This window comes from Neovison vison, chromosome 11 (assembly GCF_020171115.1).
Source record: "Neovison vison isolate M4711 chromosome 11, ASM_NN_V1, whole genome shotgun sequence".
Classification (NCBI taxonomy): Eukaryota; Metazoa; Chordata; class Mammalia; order Carnivora; family Mustelidae; genus Neogale; species Neogale vison.
Genome location: NC_058101.1, coordinates 151,980,085 through 152,006,245, shown reverse-complemented (window position 1 = coordinate 152,006,245; position 26,161 = coordinate 151,980,085). Strand labels below are relative to the sequence as shown.

General features: G+C 39.1%; 1 protein-coding gene across 2 annotated transcripts in view; it reads left to right on the top strand.

Annotated features, from left to right (window-relative positions):
• INTS9 (integrator complex subunit 9) overlaps positions 1-26,161 on the top strand; it is a 105,269-nt gene that overhangs the window by 32,120 nt on the left and 46,988 nt on the right. Inside the window, exons 2-6 of one of the 2 annotated variants that reach the window (XM_044225026.1) lie at positions 1,972-2,099; positions 11,022-11,082; positions 14,378-14,440; positions 17,996-18,135; positions 20,296-20,382. In XM_044225026.1, coding sequence (XP_044080961.1) covers positions 1,972-2,099; positions 11,022-11,082; positions 14,378-14,440; positions 17,996-18,135; positions 20,296-20,382 — 479 coding nt within the window. Of the gene's footprint in view, positions 1-1,971; positions 2,100-11,021; positions 11,083-14,116; positions 14,136-14,377; positions 14,441-17,995; positions 18,136-20,295; positions 20,383-26,161 lie in introns of those variants that run through there. The other variant, XM_044225027.1, reaches the window with a different exon arrangement.

Genomic DNA, 26,161 nt, shown 5'->3' with positions numbered 1-26,161 from the left:
CCTTACAAAGTGTTCCTCACCTTTCTTTATCCTTATGTCACAAGAACAAATACAAAGTCTTCAGCTAACTTTTTTTGAGCAGCAGCTTTTACATGTCCATCTTCTGGCATAACTTGTTATCTATAATTTAGAGTTAAGGATGAAGGACAAAAAGCTTTGTCATTCAGCATGGCCCAGAAAGTTTTCAGTTTTGTTTTAGTCTTTTTTTCTTCCAACTGTACAAGTGTAGGTAAATGGTCATTGTCAAATATTTGGAAAATACAGAAAGCTGGAAGAAGAAAATGATACCATAATCTTTCCACCTAGAAGTAACCATTATACATTTCATTTTATTTCTTCTTAATTATTTCTGAATATCAGATTTTTTTAAAAGAGAAATAGAGGAAAGCTTTTATTAGAACATTTGTTATGTTTGGGGCAAGTTTAATATGATGTTTGTGTTTGTTTTGAGACAGTTTACCTTCAGTAAGTTACTCTTATATAGGGATAAAGACCAAGCTAGCAATAAGAAAACAGATAGAGGATGGGGGTGGGGATTGTTCTGTCTTAATTAGTAGGACAGGTTTTTTTTTGTTTTTTTTTTGTTTTTTTTTCTGTATTTCTGATACCTGTCAAAGAATGAACTTAGGTAAAGTCTAACTACCCAAATCATGCTTCCTGGACTTTTTTTTTTTAGGACAGTTCCAATTTTAAATAGCTTGTGATGTTTTCTTCATAGTTATCCTGTACCTTTTCAGACCATGAGCTGTGAATTTTGGTTTGGAAAATATAGTCATCATACATAAACTTGGAATAAAGAAAAAGCTTACAGAATAACCACAATTTCTTGGCTCTTGTCCTTATCATTTTTAGAACATGCAATTTTTAAAAATTATCAGTCCCTGTAATATCCTCTGGAGAAAAGGAGGAAATGTATCCAGTGACAGAACCAACAGAGCAGCAAATACCTAGAAAGACAGCCTGAGCTACTGCGGCCATGTGGGGCCAGGCATTGATGTCACATTACCCTGACTTGTGTGGGACTTGTACTGAAATCAGAAAGGGAAAATGTACTTGTTGAGGGATTGAGAGCATTGATCCCTACGTTTTCTGGACTTTGCTGTGCAAGGGAGGCTTCTACAGGATGACTTTAAGAGTAGGGGAAAAGGTCTTTTCCCTCTTTCATTTCTTTTCTTCAGAACAGCAATAGAATTATGAAAGGTGACAGGGTACATCCCATATAAATAATTTTCAGTGTGGCATATCTGTCATTCCCACTACATCGAGGAGGACATGAGAAATGTTCGAGGTCAGTGTATTGTCTTGCCTCATCACTCTCCTTTGAATATGCCGCTGTGGCTTGTGCCCCTTTGACTGCTGAGGTCTGCTGCCCCAGGCTAGAGACTCTTGATTGGTTGGGAGTAGGTGTCCCTCATTCCTGTTTAAGTATCTGCACATCAGGGAAGTCACTTGTCCTTTTGAGTCACTTCTTCTGACAAAGATGGACCATAACTCCTTACTGATACTTGGCTTATTAACCCTTTCCAGTCACTTCCTCTTTGAGGAAAATCACTTGACCTCTTCACAGGAGAAAAGCTAACCTATAACACTGTTTGAGGATCCAGCTTGGACCTTAATGGACCTCTATAGCTTAAGGCAGTACTTAGGTATATTGGGACAGTGGGGATTTGGAAATGTCCTGTGAGGGGTTGGGGCAGGGGCAGATAACTAAACCCTGTAAACTTTCTACTTAGAATAATTTTGGTCCCTCCAAAAGTGTGCTTGCCTGAGATAGGACTCGGTGCCCTGTGAAAAATTATGACATGAGCCTTTTGAACTGCTGAGGGAAGTAGTAGCCAGAAGCTGCAAAGAAAGTTAGCTGAATTTACACACTGTTCTTATAAGAGAAGTGATCAGTTTTACTTAATTCACTGGACTCTTTAGACTTTTTCTATAATTGATTATTGTTAAAAATGATTTAATTTTTTTCAGTATTGCCTGTCGGGGCACCCAACCTTACCGTGCAATGTGCTCAAATTCAAATCAACTACCATTATGTTGGACTGTGGACTGGACATGACTTCCACTCTCAATTTCCTTCCTTTGCCACTTGTTCAGAGGTATGTGCTGCTGCATCTGGGACAAAATGAGCTTTAGTTTGTTGAAAAATGGTGCTGCTTAGCATAAAGATTACCAGTACCTTGTGTGTTGTCCTTAGTTTACTTTGTTCACTTAAAAATGTTCTTCATCAGAATTATTTCTTTGGCTGGGTTGATGGAAAGTGTTATATTGATTTATTGATTGACTTCTTTATTATAACTTCTTCTGAGCATCTGTAAAATGTTCCTGCAACTGCTCTGTGCAAGTGAGGTCATGTATATTTCATCTTTCTTGCTAATTCATGTAAGAGCTGATAAATGGTCAACTGATGAGCCCAAGAATTGAATTTTAGAATCATTTAACTGCCTTTGCAGGGACTTGACGTCATAGAGCCTGACTTTTCTTTTTGATAAGTATCTATGTGTTATTTTCATAATAGGTATAGATATCATGGAATCACATATGAAGCCAAAGTCCTTGTCTTAAAACAGATTACCCAAAACCTATAGTCACCTCTGTTTACTCTTCCTATGACTTCGTCTAAAAAATTGTTTTCCCAGCTTGCTGTTAAATTGAAATTTGTAAGGGAGGTGGGTGACTTAGAGAAGCAAATATATTCCCAGTAACAAAAAGTATTTTCACATAGAAGAGACAGAAAAGCTATCTAAAGCAGATTTAAGAGCTTAAAAGCATAGCAACCTGGGCAAACCATCTAATATATCTCATTCATTTCTGAAGACATCACTGTGTGCAATGATTATTCATAATGATAACCTTCTAGAGAAAGTATAATTAAAACTCAACCTTTGATTTTCTTTCTGAGATAAGGGACATAATAAGGTGAAGGGGACAGAAGGAATTCTAGATAATTTCAGATTACATTTTATGCAAAGCTGATAAAATTCAGTTATCACACCCAACACTTAGAAATACATTTATTATCCATAGGTATTATCTGTCTATATATATAATTACAGTTGCTTCAGAAACTGTAGGTATCATATTTCTGTAAAAAATGACTAACAGGTTATTTCTTACTGAAATAGTCTGATATTATTGTCTGGTTCCCCCAGAGATTACAGTTTTAATTTATTTTGTGTTTATTAAGAATCTGCACTGTGCTGGGCCAGAGGATACAGATGTAAATAAGACAACTTTCCTTTCCTCATGGAGCTTTTATTCTGTTGGGAAGGAAGTATTCCACAGCCAAAGACTTCATTACACTTGTTTTAAGAGAACAACTACATGCTTGTGATAATTACTAAAAAAAAAAAAATTTAAATAAGGTATTACAAGAGTTTCCAAAAGGGGGCCTGCACACTATGCAAGGTCATGAGTTATTTTGCTGCTCCAGTCCTGAACTGGGCAGACAGTTCTTAGCTGCATATTTTCCCTTTCCTGTTCATTCTTGTCTTTACCTAATTCTTTATTCTCACTGACTCAGCATTGGAATCCTCCACTCTCTTCCCCTTATCATTGTTCTTCTGTCAGAGGGAAGTTACGCTAGTGGGATGATTGGCAGCCCATATATATAGTTCCTTACAAAAAGTATTTTCTGTTGCTCAGGCCAGAAACTTTGGAGATGGTCTTGGCTAAAATAATACCCCCAGTCCCTCCCTAACCCCTTGTCCTGCTTTATTTTTCTTCCTGGTACTTAAACCATTACATTATATGTATGTATTTACTTTACATATTATTTATTTTCTCCACTAGAAGTTTTTTAAGGGCAGGAATTTTTTCTGTTCCCTTCACTGAATCCCCAGTGCCTAAAATAGTTCTTGGCATGTAGTAGCTACTCAGTTAAGATATGTCATATGAATGAATCCTTTTATCTTCTCCAGATTCCAACCCTTCTTGATAGCAGTTTCACTTTTAATTGTAATCTTTTCTTTATCTTGAACCTTTTCATCTTCATTCAGTTCTTCCCATTTAATTATGCTTGGTTATTTCTAACTTAGTATTTAAAAAAAAATTTTTTTTTTAAAGATTTTATTTATTCATTTGACAGACAGAGATCATAAGCAGGCAGAGAGGCAGGCAGAGAGAGAGAGGAAGGGAAGCAGGCTCCCCGCCAAGCAGAGAGCCCGACGTGGAGCTCGATCCCAGGACCCTGGGATCATGACCTGAGCCGAAGGCAGAGGCTTCAACCCACTGAGCCACTCAGGCGCCCCTAAAAAAAAAAATTTTTTAACCTTCTCTCGACTCCACTTTCCCCTTCAGCATTACTAACTCCTCTCAAGTCTGTGGTTTGCCCATATCACCTATCAGAATGCTGCTCTCTAGAGTTACCAATGACTTCTATGTCACTAGATGCAGTGACACAGTTCTCATCCCACTGGCCCTTTGGCAGAACTGTCCTCCATTATCATGCATTTCTGCTTTTCCTCTTTTCTGACTCTTCTTTTCTATCTGCTTTGGAGATTGACCTTTCTCTAACAATGGTCACATATCAGAATTCTTCAATCCAGTGCTTGGCCGTGAGATTCTCCATCAAGGGAATTTCCTAAGTCTCAGGGCTTTGATAATCATCTAAACAATAACCTACAAATGTGTGTCTTTAGTTAATAATGTTCTTCTGAGTTCCAGATTCATGTACCCAAAATGCCTGCTGAGTTTCTTTCTCTCCTTGGATGTGCTTTGAAGGTTCTTCAAAACTCAGCATGCCCCAACCTGAGCCCATGAGTAGACTTCATTCAGAAGAGGAGAGAAAACCCTCCCAGACCTAGGTTTCCTCCACAGTGTACCCTATCTTAGTGACTGACATGCTGATATGAGAGCGAGAAAACTGGAAAGTAACTTAGATGTGCCACTCTTTCTCATTGCCCATATCCAATCCTATATGAAGCCTTGTTATTTTTACCTTCTCAAAGACCCTGGAATCCAGTCATTTCTCTTTAGTCCTCCTGTAGGCATGACCATCTTTATAGGCATTACCGTCAAGGCCTCCTACTCAGTTTCTTCAGTCCTGAACCTGCCCTTGTCTGAATCCAGAGCCATTTTTGTGTAACTTTTTTATTTGAAATCATTTCAGATTTATAGAGAAGTTGCAAGAATAGTACAAACAACTCTCAATTACCCTGGTTAATATTTCATCACATGTACTTTATCACTTTCTCTTGATATGTATGCATGCATACAATTTTTCTGACTCATTTGAAAGATTTACCTTTACTGCCTAAATACTTGAGGGCCTATTTGCTTATAAAAAGGCAATTATTTTACATTACCACAGTACACTAATCAAAATCAGTGAATCAAAATAACTCACACGGACACTGTGCTAGTATCTAAGCTGTATACCTCTTTCATATGTCCCAAGTTAGACCAATTTTATTTCACTATAATGCCTTTTATAGCAAAAAAGAATAACAGTACTGGTCCAGGATTCAGTCCAGGTCACAGATTGCATTTAGTTGCCCTATCTTTAGTCTCCATTAATCTGTCATTTTTAGATGTATGGGTTAATTATTTTATATAATGTCTTTCAGTTTGGGTTTGTCTGATGTCTCCTCATGTTTAGGTTGGGGTTGTTTTGATAGGAATACCACACAAATACTCATATATATTATCAGATTGTACATGATGTCCATTTTCTTCAGAATCATCTTTTAGAAGTATACATCTAATCTTGTCTCTCACCTGTTTAAAACCTTTCAGTGGTTTTCATTGCTCTCGGGATAAATACCAAGTTCATCTTGGCATATTGTGGTTTATGCTTACCCCTGTAGTATCTCACTTTTTATTTCCTTTAAGTTTCAGAGAAATCCTATCTCCTGCTCGGGAGCAGTCACACAAATTTTTCCTTCAGCCATAAAGGCTCTTTTCCCCCTCCTGCAACCCCTCTTCCCTTAGACTACTTAGCAAGAGCCTTTATGCCTCCAATTTCTATATAGGAAGGATCTAGAGATAGCGCCTGGTTGGATATGGTGAGAGAGGGTAAATGGGCCTCTTCTTTCTTTTTTTTTTTCCCAAAGATTTTACTTTTTTTTTTTCACTTTTTATTTATTTTTTATAAACATACAATATATTTTTATCCCCAGGGGTACAGGTCTGTGAATCGCCAAGATTTTACTTTTTTATTTGACAGAGAGACAGCGAGAGAAGGAACACAAGCAGGGGGAGTGGGAGAGGAAGAAGCAGGCTCTGAGATCATGACCTGAGTGGAAGGCAGATACTTAAGGACTGAGCCATCCAGGCACCGTAAATGGGCCTCTTCTTGAAACTTCATTTGAATAACCTTCTATGTAAGATGTCCAGAACAAAGGTTGGTCAGAATGACTTGGAGGAAAGTATGGGCCTTGTAGCTGTCTTTCTCTCTTCCTGCCAAACCTTGCCCTTTGACTTAGTTTCCCCTTTAATCTAGAACTGTCCAGATCTCAATCATCATAGACCCAGAGAAGTCTTTTGATGCTGCCTTGACCAGTCCCTCTTTAGGGAACTTTGGACTAGACTGCATCATCATTTTTAACATCTGGTGCTCTTCTTGTATGATTACTCAGGAGGACAGGTATGTTGTGTTCATGGTCGCATCACCAGTACCTACATGCCTGACACATAAAGAAAGATTCATTATTTTTTTTTTTTTTTAAAGATTTTATTTTATTTATTTGAGAGAGAGAGACAGTGAGAGAGAGAATGAGCGAGGAGAAGGTCAGAGAGCGAAGCAGACTCCCCATGGAGCTGGGAGCCTGATGTGGGACTCGATCCCGGGACTCCAGGATCACGCCCTGAGCCGGAGGCAGTCATCCAACCAGCTGCGCCACTCAAGCGTCCCAAGAAAGATTCATTATTGAATGAGTGAAAGTGAACACCTCATTCTCCTGCAGTACTATTATTACCACATGTTGAGGCTATTGCCTCCCTGTTCCCTCTTTATGGAAAACCTCCTCCACCCTCACCTCCTAATTCCTATTCCCAGCTCTCCCACAGCACCCCATGCTGTCAAAGGTGCCCTTTCTGTATGAACCCGTAACATTTCTGCTTACCCCATCATAGCTTTTATTTTATTCTGTTGTGATTGCTTTTTACCATTTCCCTGTACTAAAGTGCACACTCCTGAAACTCGACGGTTATTTTACGTACTGTCATATCCTTGCACTTTGTATACTTTGTTCAGAGTAAGCTTTTACAAATATTTTTTGAATGAATAAATGTAGTCATGCCTCTTACATTCTTTTCTGATTATAAAAGTAATGCATTTCAAAGTAAGAAGCTGGAAAAATGAAAAGTTAAAAGAGAAAATGAGTTGCATATCATGTTTTCTCTACCTTCCATTATTTTTTTAGGCTATAGATTATTTTTAAATGCCTTAGGTTATTTATTTACTTATGAGAATATTTTATCTATTTTTTAAAAAAAATAAGTGGGAAAGGGGATTTAGTAGTATAGATATAAGTCACGGAGATGAATAGTACTGCATAAGGAATATGGTCATTAATATTGTAATAATGTATGGTGATATCCAGTGACTACAGTTATCGTAGTGAGCATTTAGTAATGTATAGAATTGTTGAATCACTATGTTGTATACCTAAATCTAATGCTGTATGTCAACTGTACTTTAATAGTGTAAAATAAATAGCAGATCTTCTATACATGTGTTTTTGACTATAACATTTTTAATGGCACTTTTCCCTAAGAAATTATTGTTAATAAGAGATGGAAAGGGGTTTTATCCATAATAATTTTTCTAATATATTCACCTACCATATTTTTTTTATTGTGTTATGTTAGTCACCGTACAGTACATCACTAGTTTTTGATGCAGTGTTCCAAGATTCATTGTTTGCATATAACACCCAGTGCTCCATGCAGCACGTGCCTTCCTTAATATCTATCAGCAGGCTCACCCATCCCCTCATTCCCTTCCCCTCTAAAACCCTCAGCCTGGGCGCCTGGGTGGCTCAGTGGGTTAAGCCGCTGCCTTCAGCTCAGGTCATGATCTCAGGGTCCTGGGATCGAGACCCGCATCGGGCTCTCTGCTCAGCAGGGAGCCTGCTTCCTCCTCTCTCTCTGCCTGCCTCTCTGCCTGCTTGTGATCTCTCTCTGTCAAATAAATAAATAAAATCTTTAAAAAAAAAAATAAATAAAAATAAAAAAATAAAACCCTCAGCCTATTTCTCGGAGTCCACTAGGAGATGGAAAGATATATCATCTATAATCATAATTTTTCTAATATCTTCACCTCCCATTTTTTATTTAAGTAGATTTCTGTAGAGACTTCTGCCTCCTAATTTTAAAAAATTCACACAGTTGAAGACCCCTGGGTGGTGCCATCAGCTAAGCATCCAACTCTTGGTTTCAGTTCACATCATGATCTCAGAGTCATGAGATCAATTCCCATATCAGCTCCACACTGGGTGTGGAGGCTGCTTAAGATTCTCTCACTCTCCTTTTGCCCGCTCCAGCCCCCATGTGCACATGCACGCTTGCACACTTGCTCTCTTAAAAAAAAAAAAGTACACAGTCACATTCTATAATACTAAAAGCAATGTAATAAATCCCTTCCCCTTTGGTAGCTTAAAGTATACGGACTCTATGATCTAGGCATTAACTGATCAGAACTCAGTCACCAAATATTTTTATCTCTGTTGTCAGCATCCCTTTGCCATTGGTGACATGTTTCTGTGGCACTTCAGCACTTCATCTGTGGCACTATTGTTACAACATGGTCATTCCTCTTCTTTGAGCAATCAGTCCCATCAACTGGCAGTCTCTCAAATCCAGAATAACTACAGGTGTTTTGTAGAAGGCTTTGATGTTATTTTAAAAAAGCACTTAACAAGAACTAAAACTACAGTATCTGAGGGGCTCCTGGCTGGTTCAGTTGGAGGAGCATGTGACTCTCACCTCAGGGTTGTAAGTTAACAGCCGCACATTGGCTGTAGAGATTACTTAAAAATAAAATCTTTAAAAACAAAACAAACCTACAGCATCTAAAAATTTTACTTTTTACAAACTTTTGTCTGATGAACAGTGTAGCATTCTAATCAGTTGTTGGTAGACAGCTAACTGAATCAGTCATCTGTAATTTGAAGGCTGATTTGTGGGTGTATGATAGGGAACAGACAGAATATCATGTCCTGTGATCCAGTTCTCGTTATAAAGGGAAGTGGATATTTACAGCCTTCCTTTAGAGAATTAGTGTGCATGAAATGAGAACAGTATTCACGTTGTTTTGTCATTATACTTTCATTTGAGTGCTTGGTTTTTTTATTTGATCTGACAGTAAATATATTTTTCAACAAGTCTGGAAGTGAAGACACCCAAGTCTGGAAGAAGACATACATGTAACTATGAAATGAGATGGGAAATAAATGGCTAATGATAGAATATTTTTCTGAGAGGCTAGAGCAGAAAGCTCCCAGAGTTTAAAAAACAAGTTTATCAGGTATAACTTACACAAACCAAATTTACTCTGCTACTGGTAGTTTTCATTCCCAAGTATGAAATCCAAAATTCTCACTTTTTGATAAATAAAGAGCAAAATGTAAATAGAGAATAGAGGCAAGGGACCTGTGGGACTTCATTATCCTTATATTCATACAACTTTTCTGTAAGTTTGGAGTTACGACAAAAAAGTTATCCCCCAAATTCCTATTTTTTTTTCTAAAATTAGATGAATATGTATTTTACGCAAGTTTTTAACCTTCCTTGAAGATTGGAAAATAGTCACAATATTTATGGTTTTTTTTAAGATTTCATTTATTTGAGAGCGAGCTAGCGAGCACAAGCAGGCAGAGCAGCAGGCAGAGGGAGAGGAGAAACAGACTCCCCACTAAGCAGGGAGCCCAACATGGGGCTCAGCCTGAGCCCAAGGCAGGCATTTATCCGACTGAGCCACCCAGGCACCCCAATATTTATATTTCTATTTGACTTTCATACCCTTTCATCTAACTACAAAGTCAGAACTTGATAAAAAACTATTTTGGTAAGAGGATGAGGGACTTTATACTAACTTAATTTCTGATATGGAGTCTTTTAGTCCCACGCCATTACTTTGCCCTTACTTTCACTTTACAAACTAATTTTGGGATGAAGTGCTAACATCCTCTTGCCATCCAGCTTGTACTTCCGATGTGCCTTTCTTCACATAACACCTTGGTCATTAAGTTTTTCTTTTTATCAGCATTTTTTCCCCTAAGTTATTTGCATTTTCAGCCTTCAGCATAATTCTAGTCAACTAATAGCATACACTTAAATCCTGAGATTGCCAGAAGTGAATGATTTCTGAATCTGGACTTTTTTAATGTAACATATACATGAAATTAACCTCATCTTCTAGAGATTATTCTACCAATGTATGTTGTCACTTTGTAATACTTAGGAGAACTAGGTTTATTTTCCGGAATTAGAGAAATGACTTGAAATGAGAAATGACTAATATCTTTATAAACAGTGAATCCAGAATGTGGACTTGACTGAAATTCAGGTATTTTTATTTGCCTTGAATTCAGGCTGATAAGCAGCTAAGTATTCTTGTCAGAGCACCTGACCCCGGCTGCGTCTGTTTTCTCATCCACAATATGTCTGTTTTCTCATCCACAATATGTCTGTTTTCTCATCCACAATATGATGATCCCGTTCAGCCCTCCCCTCAAGCTTATTGTCAAGCACAAGCAAGGGGCAGTCAGGGGCAGTCACTGGGAAACGATAAAATGTTGCAGTGTCTCATCTTTCTTTTTTCTCTTTATTATTCTGCATAGGAGTCTTTTAATTTTCCCAATTTAGTGCTAAACTACTTGTCATTTTAATGTTCTGTTGCTGCATAATTCTTAAGCTTGTTACAACATGGTTATTTTTCATCTTTTCGATTAGTATTTTGGGTGGACATTGCTGCCAGCAATTTCAAACTCTTTTTAACTTTATGGAGATGATACAGTCACCATGAAATCACTGAGGACTATAATCTATTTAGGATAATTTAATCTTTTGTTTTGCAGTCCCAGGCTGTCTAATCTTCCTGGCTGGTCCCTAAAGGATGGAAGTGCTTTCTTGGACAAGGTAATAATAACTGAGGCATATCTACACCCAGTGGAAGCCATCTTGTCATACCAGAGCCACCCAATAAAAATGTAATGGATGGGCTCATTTTTTTTCCTTTGTATTCTCTGAAAATTCCCAAGATCCATGTAGGGTCTTCAGTACTTGGTGATTATTTTTAAGAGCCTTTTAGGGAATTTCAGTGTTCAGATTCGAGTCCAATTTGCTCGTGTGTAAAAATCTAAGAACTTCTGCTGGAAATACATTTTATCACCACAGAAAGAAAAACTATTATTTTTAGAATTGCGATGAGAGTTTCAAAGGTATTGCCTATAGAGACTTCCATCCAGTTCGTTCTATTTTCAGGCTGTTACTGACTCCATGACGGGAAGGAATAAAACTTTTTTTTAAAAACAACTTTAAAATCCTCAAGAATGTGAGTTTTAAACTGCTTCCATCAGCAGTTAGGTAAGGTAAGGCTTTGAGAAGAGTTTGGTTCTCACTCTTTGGGTGAAGAGAGGCCATGGAAGGAGGGCAGTGTCATCGTCTGATCAGATCACTCTGGCTGCCATTGGAGAACAGACTGCAAAGCCAGTGTTAACTTTCCAGGCGATGTGTTCTTGGGGAAGTAGGAAGGGAAACATGTTCTTGGGTAAATTTAGGTAGAGGGCCTTCTAAACTATGAGCTATCATCTTCTCATTCCAACCTTTCCCAGTAGCCTAGAATGGACAGCCTTATATAGGTCATGAAAAAAGAGCATAGTTCTAGGAATCTAGGATTTGGGATTTTATTGTGATGAGTCACTGACTAGGCCTACAGTAAATGACTTAAATAATTTTTTTCTTCGAGGCTGTTGAATTTTTGACATTAGATTGTCTTCACAGTAATTCCTTCTTCAGATCAGTTTTTAGGCAGTTAATTTATAAAGAGAGACCAGAGGTATAAAAAAATGTTAAAACGATCATCTAGTTGCATTTTCTACTAAAAAGATCAGAGGTAAAAGAAGGTTGAAAACTGTAAAGCTCATCCATGCCGTTCTTAGTCCTCTAAATCATTCTTTCTGTCTCAAATTTCACAATTGAAAGACTGAAGAAATTTAAAGATCCTTAAAAAGAATCATCCATGTAAGGCATTTCCTTCTAACAGCAGGTATTGTTAAATAAAGAGTTGCTCTTCTTACAGAATTAATTTCTGTAACTGCACCCCAACCTCCAGTGTAGGGCAAATGCATAATTTGAAGCCAGATTTCCCTCCTAGCTGACTGTAAAATTATGTGACATTCAGGAACCTGTGCACCTGATTTCAGTCTAACTCTCCTGCTGGCTATAAATCATTGTTCCCTGAGAAAGACTCAGAAGCATCCCATTACTGGTGCATTGTGAGCGAAAATGACTTGCATGTGTATGTGGGAGCATTTCATTAGAAGGGAGTGGTGAATAAAATACAGAGACACCGTAAGTGCGTGGAATGGCAAATATGCTTCTCCAGACCAGGAAGGATGAGAGCCTCAGAGGAGGCTTGTCACGTGAGTGGACATGCCCTGATGTGTAGCATTATGGGGAAGAAGATTACATAGGCAATTTAAGACCAGGCAGGACTTTGAAATTTCCATGATTTGTCTTTAATCATATTTAGCCTCATCCTGAGGGAGTTGGGAGTCTTTTCCCATTAAACATAATTGCTCTTTTGTTTTTTGCTAGCAGGTACATTGTAATTAAGAACTGTTTTCAGTCCGTTTTTGGCTCAGTCTTTCACTGTTTAAATGGTAGTCCTATAGGAAGAGGAATCTGTTTATTATAGTGAAAGACAAGGAGAGGAAGTCTTCTGTCAGGGTTCTGATATAAGACTTGTAAAATTCAAAAGGAAAATCACATATAGTTAATACCCTAATTTCAGATAAAGACTGAGAGTGGAACCATGCAGACTCTAAAATATAAAGACATATATAGAATATATAGACATACATGTTCATTGAGTAATGAAAACATGATGGAACAAAATTCTAACAGTATTTTTCTTTTTCTGGAAAGAGCAAACTATCAACCAAACACTGACTTTTACTGGTTTCCTTATAATGTCTTAGAAAACTTTAACCTTAATGATCAAAAAATATCCTCCACAGATTTCAGTGTAAAGTATGAGTGAGGGAAGACAACAACTTTAGTGGCCTTCAGGAAGCACTGCAGCAGCCCCTGTTGGCGGCCCTCTCATGCCTCTTCTCTGCATTGCTCTGTCATAATTTCAGATGCCAATACCTGTATGAGTCTGCCAGAGAGATTTTCTCCCTGAAGCCACATGAAATGCAGGAGCTGCCATGTAAATATCCCTTATCACTTGCCCCTGAGAATAGTGACTCCAAGGTGTATGTTTTATACCATTTCTTCGAGTTCCCAGTGGGAATAAGTCCCAGCTGTACGCAGTGGTATGTAGCTCAATAACATACCATTGTCACCCCTCTTCCTTTCCCCTTATCACTTGCCTGTCCTCCAGCTTTTTTCTCAGCACTTCCCTGTTAGCTCATACTCACCCTTTTCTTGAGATCTGTTAGTGAGGGAATCCAAACTAAGGCATATTAAATATCATAGGTCATGAGCAGAGTGGGAATTGTAGTGTATCTCTTTCTATTTAAGTATACTTTTTTCTTTTGAATGAATACATTTGGTTTACAATCCCAAATAAATTATATGCTCTGCAAGGACAAAGATTATATTCACAGAGGTGATAGCGATCATGGTTGTTTAATCCCTACCCTCTACTCTTAATCTCCCTCCTTGTTTGCCCCTTGCCCCTCAAACCTTAGTAGGAGGAGGAAAAGGCTGTAAGTCATTTGTCTGGGGCCAAGACTCCTAAGGTGATTACATGACAACATCACTTAGAAGTGCCTCATCCCCAGATTTCTGTTCCCTTGGGTCTTAGATGGGACCCAGGAATGTTTATTTCCATCCGAGTTCCCAGATTATTCTGGTATTGCTAGTATGAACTGCAAAACTGTGCTGGAAACTCATGATGCAGTGCTTTCCAGCACTGCATCATGAGTTAGAAAGCAGCATATGTCCATACATGCCTTAAAAAGGTATGTACATTTAGAGAATGTACATTCAAATTCTGAATTAGCCACCAACCAGCGTTTTAAGGCACTTAGCCTCCCTGAGCCTAAACAGGAAAACAGTTGACCTGAGTAACCTTCTGGCTACCCTCCAACTCTCTGGAAGTCTGTGATTCTTCATGGAAAGTTTGATTTGGGAATGAAGTTTCTTTGGTGCTGTGTCTGTTGGATATCTCTTCCTAGAATTTTTTCCTTTTTGTACCTTTTAGGAGCTAAAAGAATGCTCAGGTCATGTATTTGTGGATTCCGTGCCTGAATTCTGCCTGCCAGAGGTAAGATGAAAGTGATTCTTATTGTTGAAACAAAACATCTCTCTCAAAATGAAATCAAGAAATAATTCTAAGGGACTTAGTAGCTTTCTGTTTTCAAATTGAAATGAATCTGTTATTCTGGCACAGTATTATACAACTAAAATATAATCATTTAGGAGCTTTTTATATTATCTGTAAGAAATTTAACTCTCCTTTTTGCATTCCTTGCTCCTTCTACAACCCCACTGACACTTTGTACCAGGGCATAGTTTTGAGCAAGGTACAGAAATAACTCAAGTCTTTCAGTTTTATAATTATATGCCTGTGCCTTAGATTAGCCGTACTTTTTGTAGTCTTACTTACAGTAGGTAATTGGGAATTTGCTGTTATTCAGCCAATACAGTAAACTGTAAAAATTCTTGCTGACTTGAAATATTATATCAAATATTGCTTGAAATTCACAGATTCTGAATTGAGCCATGGATACCTATTGCTTACATATTATTATCACAGTGAGACTTGTTATAAGAGTCTGGGGCCAGTTTTATCATTTTAGAGAAAATGAAGTTCAGTCACCATTCATGTTAAAGGTATTTAAGCCCAGCTAACAATCCTCATCTCTAGAGCGGCTTAGATGGCATTCTCAACAGACAGATAATGTATAGGGAGGCCAGGTTCCTGAGGAAATCCATGAGAGAAGCTACCATCCTGTTTTTTCCATGGACCCAGTGGATTACAGTGCTTGTAGGAGATGCTTTCACAGTTCAATGCTGAAAGAAAATTTGGAGTACTTTTTCCCCTATTTTTGTACTCTCTTCCTGCCTCTTTCCATTTCAACACTCTGTAGATAAACTTTTTTTCTTCAAAGTATGTTTATGTGCCCTTTTGGGATAGTGGAATGAAAGAGAAGAAAGATAAAGTAATTGAAGGTGGCAGTTAAGGGAACAAGTTTGAGATAAAGTCAAAAGAATAAGGGTGAAGATAAAGCGTTACCAAGAATCCTGAGCTCTTCTAACTGCTATTCAAATCTTTTGTCCCCTTCATTTGTCATTTAGGAATTGGTGGGGCAGGTCCCCATCTGTTCAAAGATTCCTAATCCCAAGTGCTACATTTATTTTCAGTTTTCTACATATGGCACTGACTGGTGCAACCTTCAGTTTATGGACAACAGCGTAGAACTTATGAATTGTTCTCTAAAGACTTTCTGACCTGCTCCATAGAGCATTAAACAATCAGAAATTGGAATTAAACAATAACCATTTCACAGTTCATCTTTCATTGTGCTAAAGGATTATCAATATATTTAGGCTTCTAGAGCTGTTGTGTAAGGTTTTTCAACTTGTATTGTCTTATAGTTGGTATCAAATTAATAATAGTCACTATTTTAAGGTAGAGGTAGGGTATTTATGACTGGGAGAAAAAACAGAGTCACAGGATCAGGAGAGAGGTACTTACTCCAGTCCAGTCTTCACAGCCTTGTAGGTGAGCCAGACAGACCTACTTCCAGCTCCACTGAGTTTATAATCTAGTGCAACTACCTGAAATATTTTTTGTATCCCCCAAGGTCCACACTGTAGACTGAGTATGAGGTTTAGGGCAGTATAGTAAGCAGCCAGTAAATTATGAGTGTTTGACCCATTTCATGGTCTGTAGAACCCAAGTGTATCTGTATACAAGTTGAAAATTAAAATAATCCTCATTGGATTTCATCAAGTGAAAGAATATAAGCAAATATATAAATGTGGGTATATAAACATGGATTGGATGTTAAATTTATTTCTCAGAGGAAAAATGTTTGTATAGGCACTCTTGATAGATATAGATATATATAGATATAGATATAAATTTGTTTTCCCCCTTCCAGCTGTCCTCACCAGATTTCTCATGATTCTAGACTCTGTGGGCTGATTCTTACATATTACAAAGAAATTTCAAACTCACTCAGGAAAGTGGAGATGCTTTTGAGCTTTCTTGTTGCTTCAGCTATTGTTCCCTTGTTTTCTTCTGGATCTGTCGTCCTGTGATTATATCTTGATTTTCTTATTTGTTTAAAATGGTTCTAGAGAGGTTGTAGGGAACAGAACTAGTGGAATGTTACATGACCCTTCATTATGAGGGTACTGTCTTGGAAGTGCCGTGCACCATGGACTTAAGGGTGGTATAAATTGGCTATTACTGTCATTAGGCATTTTATTCACACAGATTGCCATTGCCCTAGCAATGAGTAGCTTCTGACCTCTGATCTACATGCTGTCCTCAAGAGCTGATTTTGTCTTGGTGGCTTTATTAAATTAACTTATTTCATATGTGAAGCCATTGAACTAGAAAATACCCACAGCCCAAATGGCAAACCCTCTCTATTATTTGCAAAGACGGAAGAGATATCTTTGTTACTACCTCTCTGTGGGAGACATATTAGCTCAATAACCCACTCTCCGAGCTAAAACACTTCATGGCTTACCCCATGCTGTCCTTAGTGCACCATGCAGTTTCTCAGAGGGAACTTCAGTGATCAAGATGATGTCTGTGAGCCAGAGTGACACGTTTTCCCACAGAAGGTGCAGTTAAAATGCTGCATCGCTCCAATGACAGGGTACCAGGCCTTGCTTTGCACTGGCTCCCACAGCTGGGAGGGGACAGAGATGAGTCACACAGGATCCTTAACCTTAGAGACATTTAGTGCTGGAGGGACAGAGCAGTACTTTGAGGAGCTATTACGTAGAAAGGAAACTGTTGAGAGAGGGACGTCCATAAAATGCATTAGCAGTTCCAAGGAAGAGATGTTGGGCTTTTTGTTTGGTTGGTTTTTTTTCCTCACCTGGGCAAATCAGGAAGGCTTAATGGAAAAAGAGAATTGAGCCTTAAAAGACAGAAAGGACTTAACTATATGGGAAAACAATCTCTTCTACGCAAAGAGTTTTTATAAAATTTACTAACCATGACTGGCATTTTCCCTTTTCATGGGACCTTAAAAAGGGAGTAAAAGGTAAATTTGTGGTGAAGGCTAGGGCAGAATATGAGAGTATAGTTTCCTTTTTGTGATTCTGCCACAAAATTTTTGTTATTGTTCTGTGTCCAGCACCAGTAGTCAAAAGTTATCTCAAAAAAGGAAAAAAAGTTTCCGCCTGCCTTTGACTTGTGAAGAGCTAGTTTCGGCCTGCTTCTCTCTCTGATACCAGTAAATCCATGGTGGTCGTGCCTTACGTTCTCATTCCCCTCACAGCTTCTGTTGTGCACTCTCTGCTTCATGGTAACTGGTTGCACTTGCCAGGCAGCAGCTGCTGGAGTGTCCTGTTGACGTTTACACTCGTATGTCAAACTCAGAGCTCTATTTTAGTAAAATCAGAGTGCTGCCAGAGCACTCCTGCGTTCTCATTAGCCATCCTGCCCTGCTACTTAATGTCAATATTAGGAAATACCCTAAAATGAGAGAACAGAAGTGTTGCAGGAAAGGCATCATTATTCTGTAGTACAAAAACGACTTCTCTGCATTCTGACAGCATCATTTTTCAGTCACTTCTTGCTGATCTGTGTGCCCTGAACAGAAATGTATCATTCCCTCCCCTTCCTTTGCAGACCGAGCTAATAGATCTGTCTACGGTAGATGTGATCCTCATCTCTAACTACCACTGCATGATGGCGCTGCCCTACATCACTGAGCACACTGGTTTCACAGGCACGGTGTACGCCACAGAGCCCACCGTTCAGATCGGCAGGTGAGAGCCATTATTCTTACCCCAGGAGAAAGTGGCTGAAGCACTCCTTTCTTCCCTGGGGACCCTGTAATAGTGTCCTGCCACGAGTGATTGCTGTCTCCTCCTGAGTAGCTAACCCAAAGAATTAGTATGAATAGACGACTCTCTAAATAAAACAAGTGCTCACCGGAATCGCCTTGAGGTTAATGCAGTGAGTAATCTTGGTCTTTTTGTTGTTGTTGTTGTTTTTGAAACAAAGATGGGAGGAAGGTGTTGGCGGAGACAGCTCCTCTGTGCAGGTGATACTAATTAGGGGAGGTAATGTTGAGTAAGACACCACAGAGTTGCAAGGTGAAGAGCTTCAGGAGAAAGCAGCATAACACATTTTAAAAAAGAAGAAATTTTATTACTTTTCTTTGAGAATTTCCCTCCTTTATGACTTAGCACAGACTATAAACGGAGACAGCTTGCAGAAACAGGGTAAGTAATTAGATGGTTGAGTTGAATGCTTTTGACAGAGTGCAACTCAGAACTCTAAGGAGCAAAAGGAGCCTTCCTTTGACTCTGAGAACACTCCGCCATCCGTCCCTCTGCCCCTCCCAAGCCTTCATGACACAGGTGGTTGCTTCAAGTAGCCCTAGCATCATTCAGTGAGAGAAAAGTTATGTGAAGAAAATCACCAATACATCTGCATGGCTTAGTTGCTTATGCAACTGCGTTCAGCTCAGGTCATGATCTCAGGATCCTGGTATTGAGCCCCCCATTGGGCTCCCTGCTCAGTAGGGAGTCCACTTCCCCCCTTCCTGCTCCCCCTACTTATGCTTTCTTTCTCTCTGTCAAATAAATTAATAAAATATTTTTTTAAAAAAAATTAACCTACCCCTGAAACAAGTATGGTGAAAGGTAAAGATATCAAGACTCAAAAGGGGGGATCAAGGTGTTGATACGGACTCTTAGCTTTGGGTACCAGTGTCTTGCAAAAGTGCAACAAGGTGGAATTAAACAGAGCTGAAACCAAATATGCCTTGGTTTATGTGTCAGCTCCCATTAAAGAGCATGTAGTGTGTACAGAGAAACATCAGGGAATCTGAGGAAGAAACAGTACAAGGAAGTAAAACAGAGATGATGGATCAGTTGGAGGGAAAGGATAGGCTGAGAACATGAGATTCTAGTCTGAAAAAGTTACATCATGAGGAAGGACACACCAGACTCCAGAGAGCTACAGCCAGAATAATAATGCGCCTAGATCCCAGGTCTTTGAATGCTGGAACTAGTGCTGCTCCTTCAAGATGAAAGGAGGAGATGGGATTATGAATAAATAAATCTGATGAAAATGAAATGGAAGTTGTTCAATATTCAAATGCTAGTAAATTGATGGCTTTGCATGTCTCTGTGTTCGTTGGGAGAGGATTTAAGTTAATATGGATCATCTGTACTGGATTCTGAAAGGGGATTCAAGAGATTAAAAATCTATTTCTTGCTTTTTGATCATTCTCTAGCCTTGCAGGAGTCTAACTGTCTCTGTGCCATGTCATTCTCAGAGCACATGTATCATGGATCCTCTCGAGTGAGGCATTTCTTCGGTTCCCTCAGTTATGATTCCATTGTAATCCATCTTGTGGTCTGCACACACAACCTGTCCCTTTGCAGGTGCTTGAGTTAGGCTTTTAGGAGTAATCCTTAGAGTATTTTTCCATATGGAATTTTGTAAATCCCCAAAATACATGTCAAGAAAATGTACTTTTCCAGTTTAAAATGTCCAGTTAATATTGTCATTAAAAAAAATCCTGCGCACCCTGCTACCACCACAATCAGGTACTTCACAGTCATTTGACTTTTTCCCCTTTTATATTTTTAGTTATATAAAGGCAGAGATCTTAAGAGAGAGAGAGTTAAACCACGGTCTTGTGTATTTCAGTGTTCAAAGATAAGATGCATGTGAGGCTTGTTTTAAAGGTGAATTAAATCATTTATGTTTGAAATGTTTAACATGGAAGTTCAATGAGATGGTTGGGGTTTGGTTCAGGTTTATGTAGAAGAGTGTCCAAGTTTATATGCAACAGAAAGAAAGATGATTGGGGTGGAGGGAAGGCAGGCCAGCCCATTTGTCTTAACTGCAATGTTAAGAGTATAGTGTTTTTCTTCTCCTTTTGTGACGTTCACCACTTTTCTCTTTATCAGGCTTCTCATGGAAGAGCTGGTGAATTTCATTGAGAGAGTGCCCAAGGCTCAGTCTGCCTCCTTGTGGAAGAACAAGGATATTCAGCGGTGAGCAATAGGCCTGTATGTTCCTCTGGACAGTAGACCCTAGGTTTTGCAAAACAGTCTCATTTGTTTTCTTATATGTTATGCTTTAACATTTATACTGTTAGAACTAGAGATTCTCTTTTCCTTGTTTTAGGGAAGGGCTGTGTTTGATTCAACCAGCACATAGTGGGAGGCAACCATGCCTTGTCCAAGGTACTGTGCTGTGTCTGAGTTTTTAAAAATTAGTAAAACAATTGGCACTGTCTTTGAGGTGCTCAGGGGTTGATGGGAAATCAGATCATTAACAGTTAAATTGCAGTCTTCGGTGGCATATATTGTAAGAGGTGCTTTTCATGGTGCTGTAGACCATCAGAAAATGAAGAACTTTCTGTGTATGGAAGCTGAGGAGGACGTCCCTTAGGAGATGACAATGAAAGTGGGTCTTGGAGGAAGAAGAGGACTCTTCACGATGGAAAAGATGAGAAAGTGCATTCAGACACAGCATGATGGGATATAGTGTATTGGGGGACCAGGGAGAAGTACAGCGTGGATTAGAGTGGGAAGGCGGAGAGAAGAGGTGAGAGTTGAAACTAGAAAGGTACATTGGAACAAGATAATGAAGAATCTGATATGTGAAGTTTGAGTTTTATAAGATGGAGAGTGGGGAGTCCCTTTGTGGCTTATAAGGAGAGTGATGTGATCACATATTTGTTTGGGGGAAAGTAACTCTGGAAGCAGCTTGGGGGATGGATGGGGATGCAGAGACAGGAGCAGAAGACCAGGGGTCGGACTGTCAGAAACCCAGGCAAGAATAAAAGCCTGAACTGAGGCAGTAGCAGTGAGCATGAAGAGTCTGACTTAAAAGACATTTCTAAGACAGAATTGAAATCAATTGGTAAGAACTGTAAAAGAGGCTATAAAGTCAGCCTTAGGAAGATAGGAGGAGAGCTGAGTGGAAGCCAAGGGAGAAAAGAAGTTTCCCCAAACCTGGGCTTGTCAGTGGTATTAGATGCTGCAGAAATATCCTGTAAAATGAAGATGAGACCCTTGGTTAGGAAATCCTAGAGAGATTCATTTTATTTGAGTAGGAAGCCAAACCAGATTTTAAGAGGTGACAGAAGTAGAAATACAATGGCGGAGGGAAGGAGGCAACTTGATTCTACTTCCAGGCTCTCGTATTGGACACCAGCCAGTCTTTAGCTTACTGCAGTTTCTCTGAGCCTCCCAGCTGCTTCCCTATCTCCTGGCCCCACAGTGGTCCCAGCCTTCCAGGCCTCACTTCCAGGGTCTGGAGTAAAAACTTGTCTTTGGCTTTTTAGGTAATGGGTATCCCATATGTGCCTACCTAGGTCCACTGTTTTCCAGCCACCTTGCCACTGACTTCTCTTTCCCTCTAGGTCAATAACTTGTTAGCTCTCTAGTTATCTGAGCTTTGGAATGTCTTAGTTTTTGTGAATGTTGTTCTAAGAGAGTATGTATGTATAGGGGCACCTGGGTGGCTCAACCAATCAAGCTTCCTACTCTTGAATTCGACTCACGTCATGATCTCAGGGCCCTGCGGGAAGTCTGCTTCTCCTTCTCCCTCGCCCTCCTGTGCTCTCTCTCTCACTCACTCTCTCTTACTCTCTAATAAATCTTGTTTTTTTAAAAAAAGAACATGTATGTGTAGCTAAGAAAATATGCTTTGTTTTTATACTGTAACTGTTTCAGAGTCTGAGCATCTGTGTGTCCTCTGTGCATTCCTTTGTGTATGTGTTATTTGTTTTATTTAACTTAAATAGCACTTGCTGTGTGCCAGACATTATTCTCAGTGTTTTACTTAATTCATGTAATTCTTTAACATCATCTTACAGAAGAGAAGACAGCCACAGACAGGTTAAGTAACTTGCTCAAGGTCAGCCAACTAGTTAGCAGTAGGATTTGAATTCAAACCCAGACAGGAAGTCTAATCTAATTCCAGAGTTTGTGCTTTAACTATTTTGCTGGGCTGCCTCTTAGGCACACGTGTCTCTTCTCAAGTGCATGTGAGCCCCTTCATATGAGGGGAAGTATGTGTAACTGTGCACGTTTTCTCTTCTGTTGGATGGATCTTCTTTGTATCTCTATTAACTTGATTATGGATATCATGTCTGTATGTCTTCATGGTAGGAAATGTCAGAGTCTTCTGTGTGTATGTGAGTGACTTCCTTGATCTAACCACACACCTACTTATGACAAGGTCCCTTCCCCTTCTCATTTTGCATTCTTATTCTCAACTGCCTTTCCTCCTGCCCATTGCTGTCCCTCCTTCCCCTTTCTTTGTCTCTCCTGTGTACCCACTGGGCCACATCAGACCTAGTTGTCTACATTTCCCTCCTTAGAAATTTTAGGACTTTGTTTTCTTTCCCTGTGGAACATGTATGCCTTGGCTTCCCTTACTTCCTCTTTTTAAATTTGTACCCTTTATAATATTCTGCCATAAATAATTTTGGCACACCAGAGGTGATGTTCAAAGGTCACTGTTTCCTGGCTCCCGAACCCTGGGCCAAGTCTTAGGAAGTCCCACGTCCTTATTTTGCCTTTTCTACTGTGACCTTGAGCAGAGTCCTTGGCATTTTTCCTTTACCTCCATTCTTTGTGAAATACAGCAAGATAAATGGCTTACCAAAAAATGCCATCATTTATTAGGAGAAGGGTGAATTGAACTAGAAGGAGCAGAGGGTGAGGAGGGTGGGGTTCCTTTTAAAAAAGTATGCTCCTTGAGATAAAACCTGAACTTGCTATCTCGCCACCTGGTGGGCAAAAGTCTGAAACTGTTGAACACTAACTTGGTAGAGAAGCAAGGAGAATAACTTACACTATTGGAGAAGACCTTATTTCATATACCATAACCATATTTCTGATTCTGGGCAAGTATTTTACTTTGGCTTTTGAGCAGGAGATGAGCCACAGTTACTGACAGAGAAAGGGAAGAGTCTGATTATTAGAAAGAATATCCTACAGTGTTAAGATAACCAAACCAAGCAAGCTGTGTCCTCTTTTCCCCCTGAATAAACTCACCATAAATATTACAAGTGGTAAGAGGAATTTGAAGAGCTATTTTGTAATTAACATCAGACAAAAGAGTTCTTTTGAAATATTCACCTAGAATTTAACCTTGGGCCAGAATACTAAAAGTGTTTCATTTGAATAACATTTATGCCAAAGGATTTACATCACTTTATAGTTTCTCTCTGTCACATGCCAGTTTCTGTCCAGTGTCCCAAAGTACTGTGGCAAAACTAAATTGAGAAACACTGGTTTTTTGCTGTCCATTACAGTAGACATTTTTCCCAAGTGCTATGAGCTGTGTCTTTTTTTTCATTCCCTCCCCCCCCCCTTTTTAATTCCTGTACTCACCTTGTCAAGAGAGGCCTCAGGTAGGGATCACAGACTCCGCTGTCTCCAGGGATGGGGAAGGTAGATACAGGAGTAAGGTGGACCAGTGGCCACACCCGTCTACAGGGGCAACTGACACACAGCTTCAGCAGATTATGGCCAGATGGAAACGTGAGACCATTGCTGCCAAATACCCCCCCTTTTTTTTTCTTTTCTTAAGTTAAACTCAAAATCTGGATGTTTTAAATGTGAGGTTTTTTCCATCTTTTTAAGATGTTGGCTCACACGTTAAAATAAAATCCTGTATGATCCAAGCAAAACACCTCTGAGTTGGATTGGAGACTCAAGCCCCCGGTTTTTGACTTAAACTTTACACAGGCTGTCTCTTGGTTAAGTGCCTGGAATTGATGCATTTTAGTAGCTTACGTTATTTAATAAGACTGTGAACTAAAGAAACTAATAAATTAAAATCTTTCAGACTCATTGGTCAAACGGATCTGACAAACTCTCTTAAGTCATTTGAAGTTAGTTTGAGTTAGCTTTTGATTTAGTATTAGTATGTCTACCAAAAGAAGCTATTACTCTTGCTTTTTGGCAGCTATGGTACTCCCTGCCTTGGTTGACACTCCTCCTGAGATTTATTTAGAAGTTAGCCATCTTTCTTCCTCATTTTGATGCTGCAGTTTCCTCTTCTTGAAAAAGAGATTTTGAAGGGTAGGAAATGGAGACTCCCTTGCAATGTAATTTTTGAGTCTCTGACTTTCTCATACCCACACTAGAAGTTTAGAGTTTGCAATAGGAAAATTTAAAGTGGAATATTCCACTTATAAGAAGAAATCATTACAGAATATTGTCATAACCCTCTTGCGAGCATTAAGGAATTGTGCACCGATATATTTCTTGCTAAAATGTTATAGCCATTTTCAGTAGTCACAGCTTAAAATGTGGATTCATACCTTACCAAAGACATGAAAGAAAACATAGTTGAAGTTCTTCTGCTCTGATGCTCCATGGGCATTTATAGAGGAATTTATCAGGTCTAACTATATGGTAGGGGAAAAATTAAAGCTATGGGCTTAGAGATCAAATAGACCAGTGTCTAAATTTCATATCTGCTTCTTAGTAGTGATAGCAGTTTATTTTTTCTAGGCTCTGTTTCCTCATTTATAAAAATTTTATAAAATAAGAATAATATTAGCAACTTTGCAGGGCTGCTGGGAGGACCAAATCAGTATGAGAGTCCTTAAAACAGTGCCAGGCACATAGTAGGTGCTCTGTAAACATCAGCATCCTTTTCCCCTTTAATGATACACTTGGCTGACGTAACACCCTTTGAGTAATCAGCACACCTTTGGCTTCCACAGGCTAATTTATCTTGAGACACCACCTTTCCTGATGAAAGCAAGGTAGTATAAGAAGGAAACCGTTTTCCTAATCCCACTCTTGCCTCCTGTTAGCCCTGTCATCCAGACACTGGGACTCATTTTCCTTTTTTGTAAAACAAGGAAACTGAATTCAAGTATCTCTGAGTTCACTTCGGTTATAGTTTTTTAAAGATGTTCAAGGGAGAGAGGCTCCTTCAGCCGGCATTCATTGAGTGGCAAGTACTTCAATGAAGTCATCAGCATTTGTCTTTGAGCTTTGCAGTTCCAGAAACTTAATCATTTCATTTCACTCAAGGTTGATTAGCTTCTGAGGGGCTGATTCGGACTAACTAAACTCCCAGGATATCGACTGACAAACAAAAATCCCATTTAATTACTTTATGCTGAGACATCTGCCTGGCTCCAGAACTAAAAAGGTTAGGACACTCTGGTCTGGTCAGCAGGTTCACTTAAGAGATTAAGTTTAGGTAAGAGGAGGGTTTTTTTGTTTTGTTTTGTTTTGTTTTTTTGATAAGAATAGAATCAAAGCAGAGGTAGTTTAGGTATTCTGGAGAATTGTTTCTATAGTGCTTTTGTAGCCTGAGCAATTACCTTTGTCCCTTTTAGAGATAAATTGATCTAAAACAAAAATCAGGCTTTATATAGTTTCAGATTAGTATTGAGAAATGCTTGATTATCAGGCTCCACTTCAGTGAACTCTGTAAAAATCACCACTCTGCTAACACATTTCCACTCCATCCCATCCACATGTATTTTAAGCACACTTTGCTGTAATGAGAGGAAAAAGACTTCTGCTTCTTATATTCTTTGCGTTCTGCTCTTATATTCATTTTGCAGAGTCCTTCATTCATCACACACTTAGAAAACGCCCAGCCAGTGTTTTATCTACAAGCTTTTAAGTGGTCCTTGTGGACTTTGAAGTCTTCATCTTTAACACAAACACCCGGTCTTTGCTGCTTGTTGGATGCTGGTAAGGTGGAAGAAGAGAGAGCAGAGCTCTGGCATGATGTTGGAGCACTGGGGAAAGTTTATTAAGCACTCAATATGATAAGAAAAAA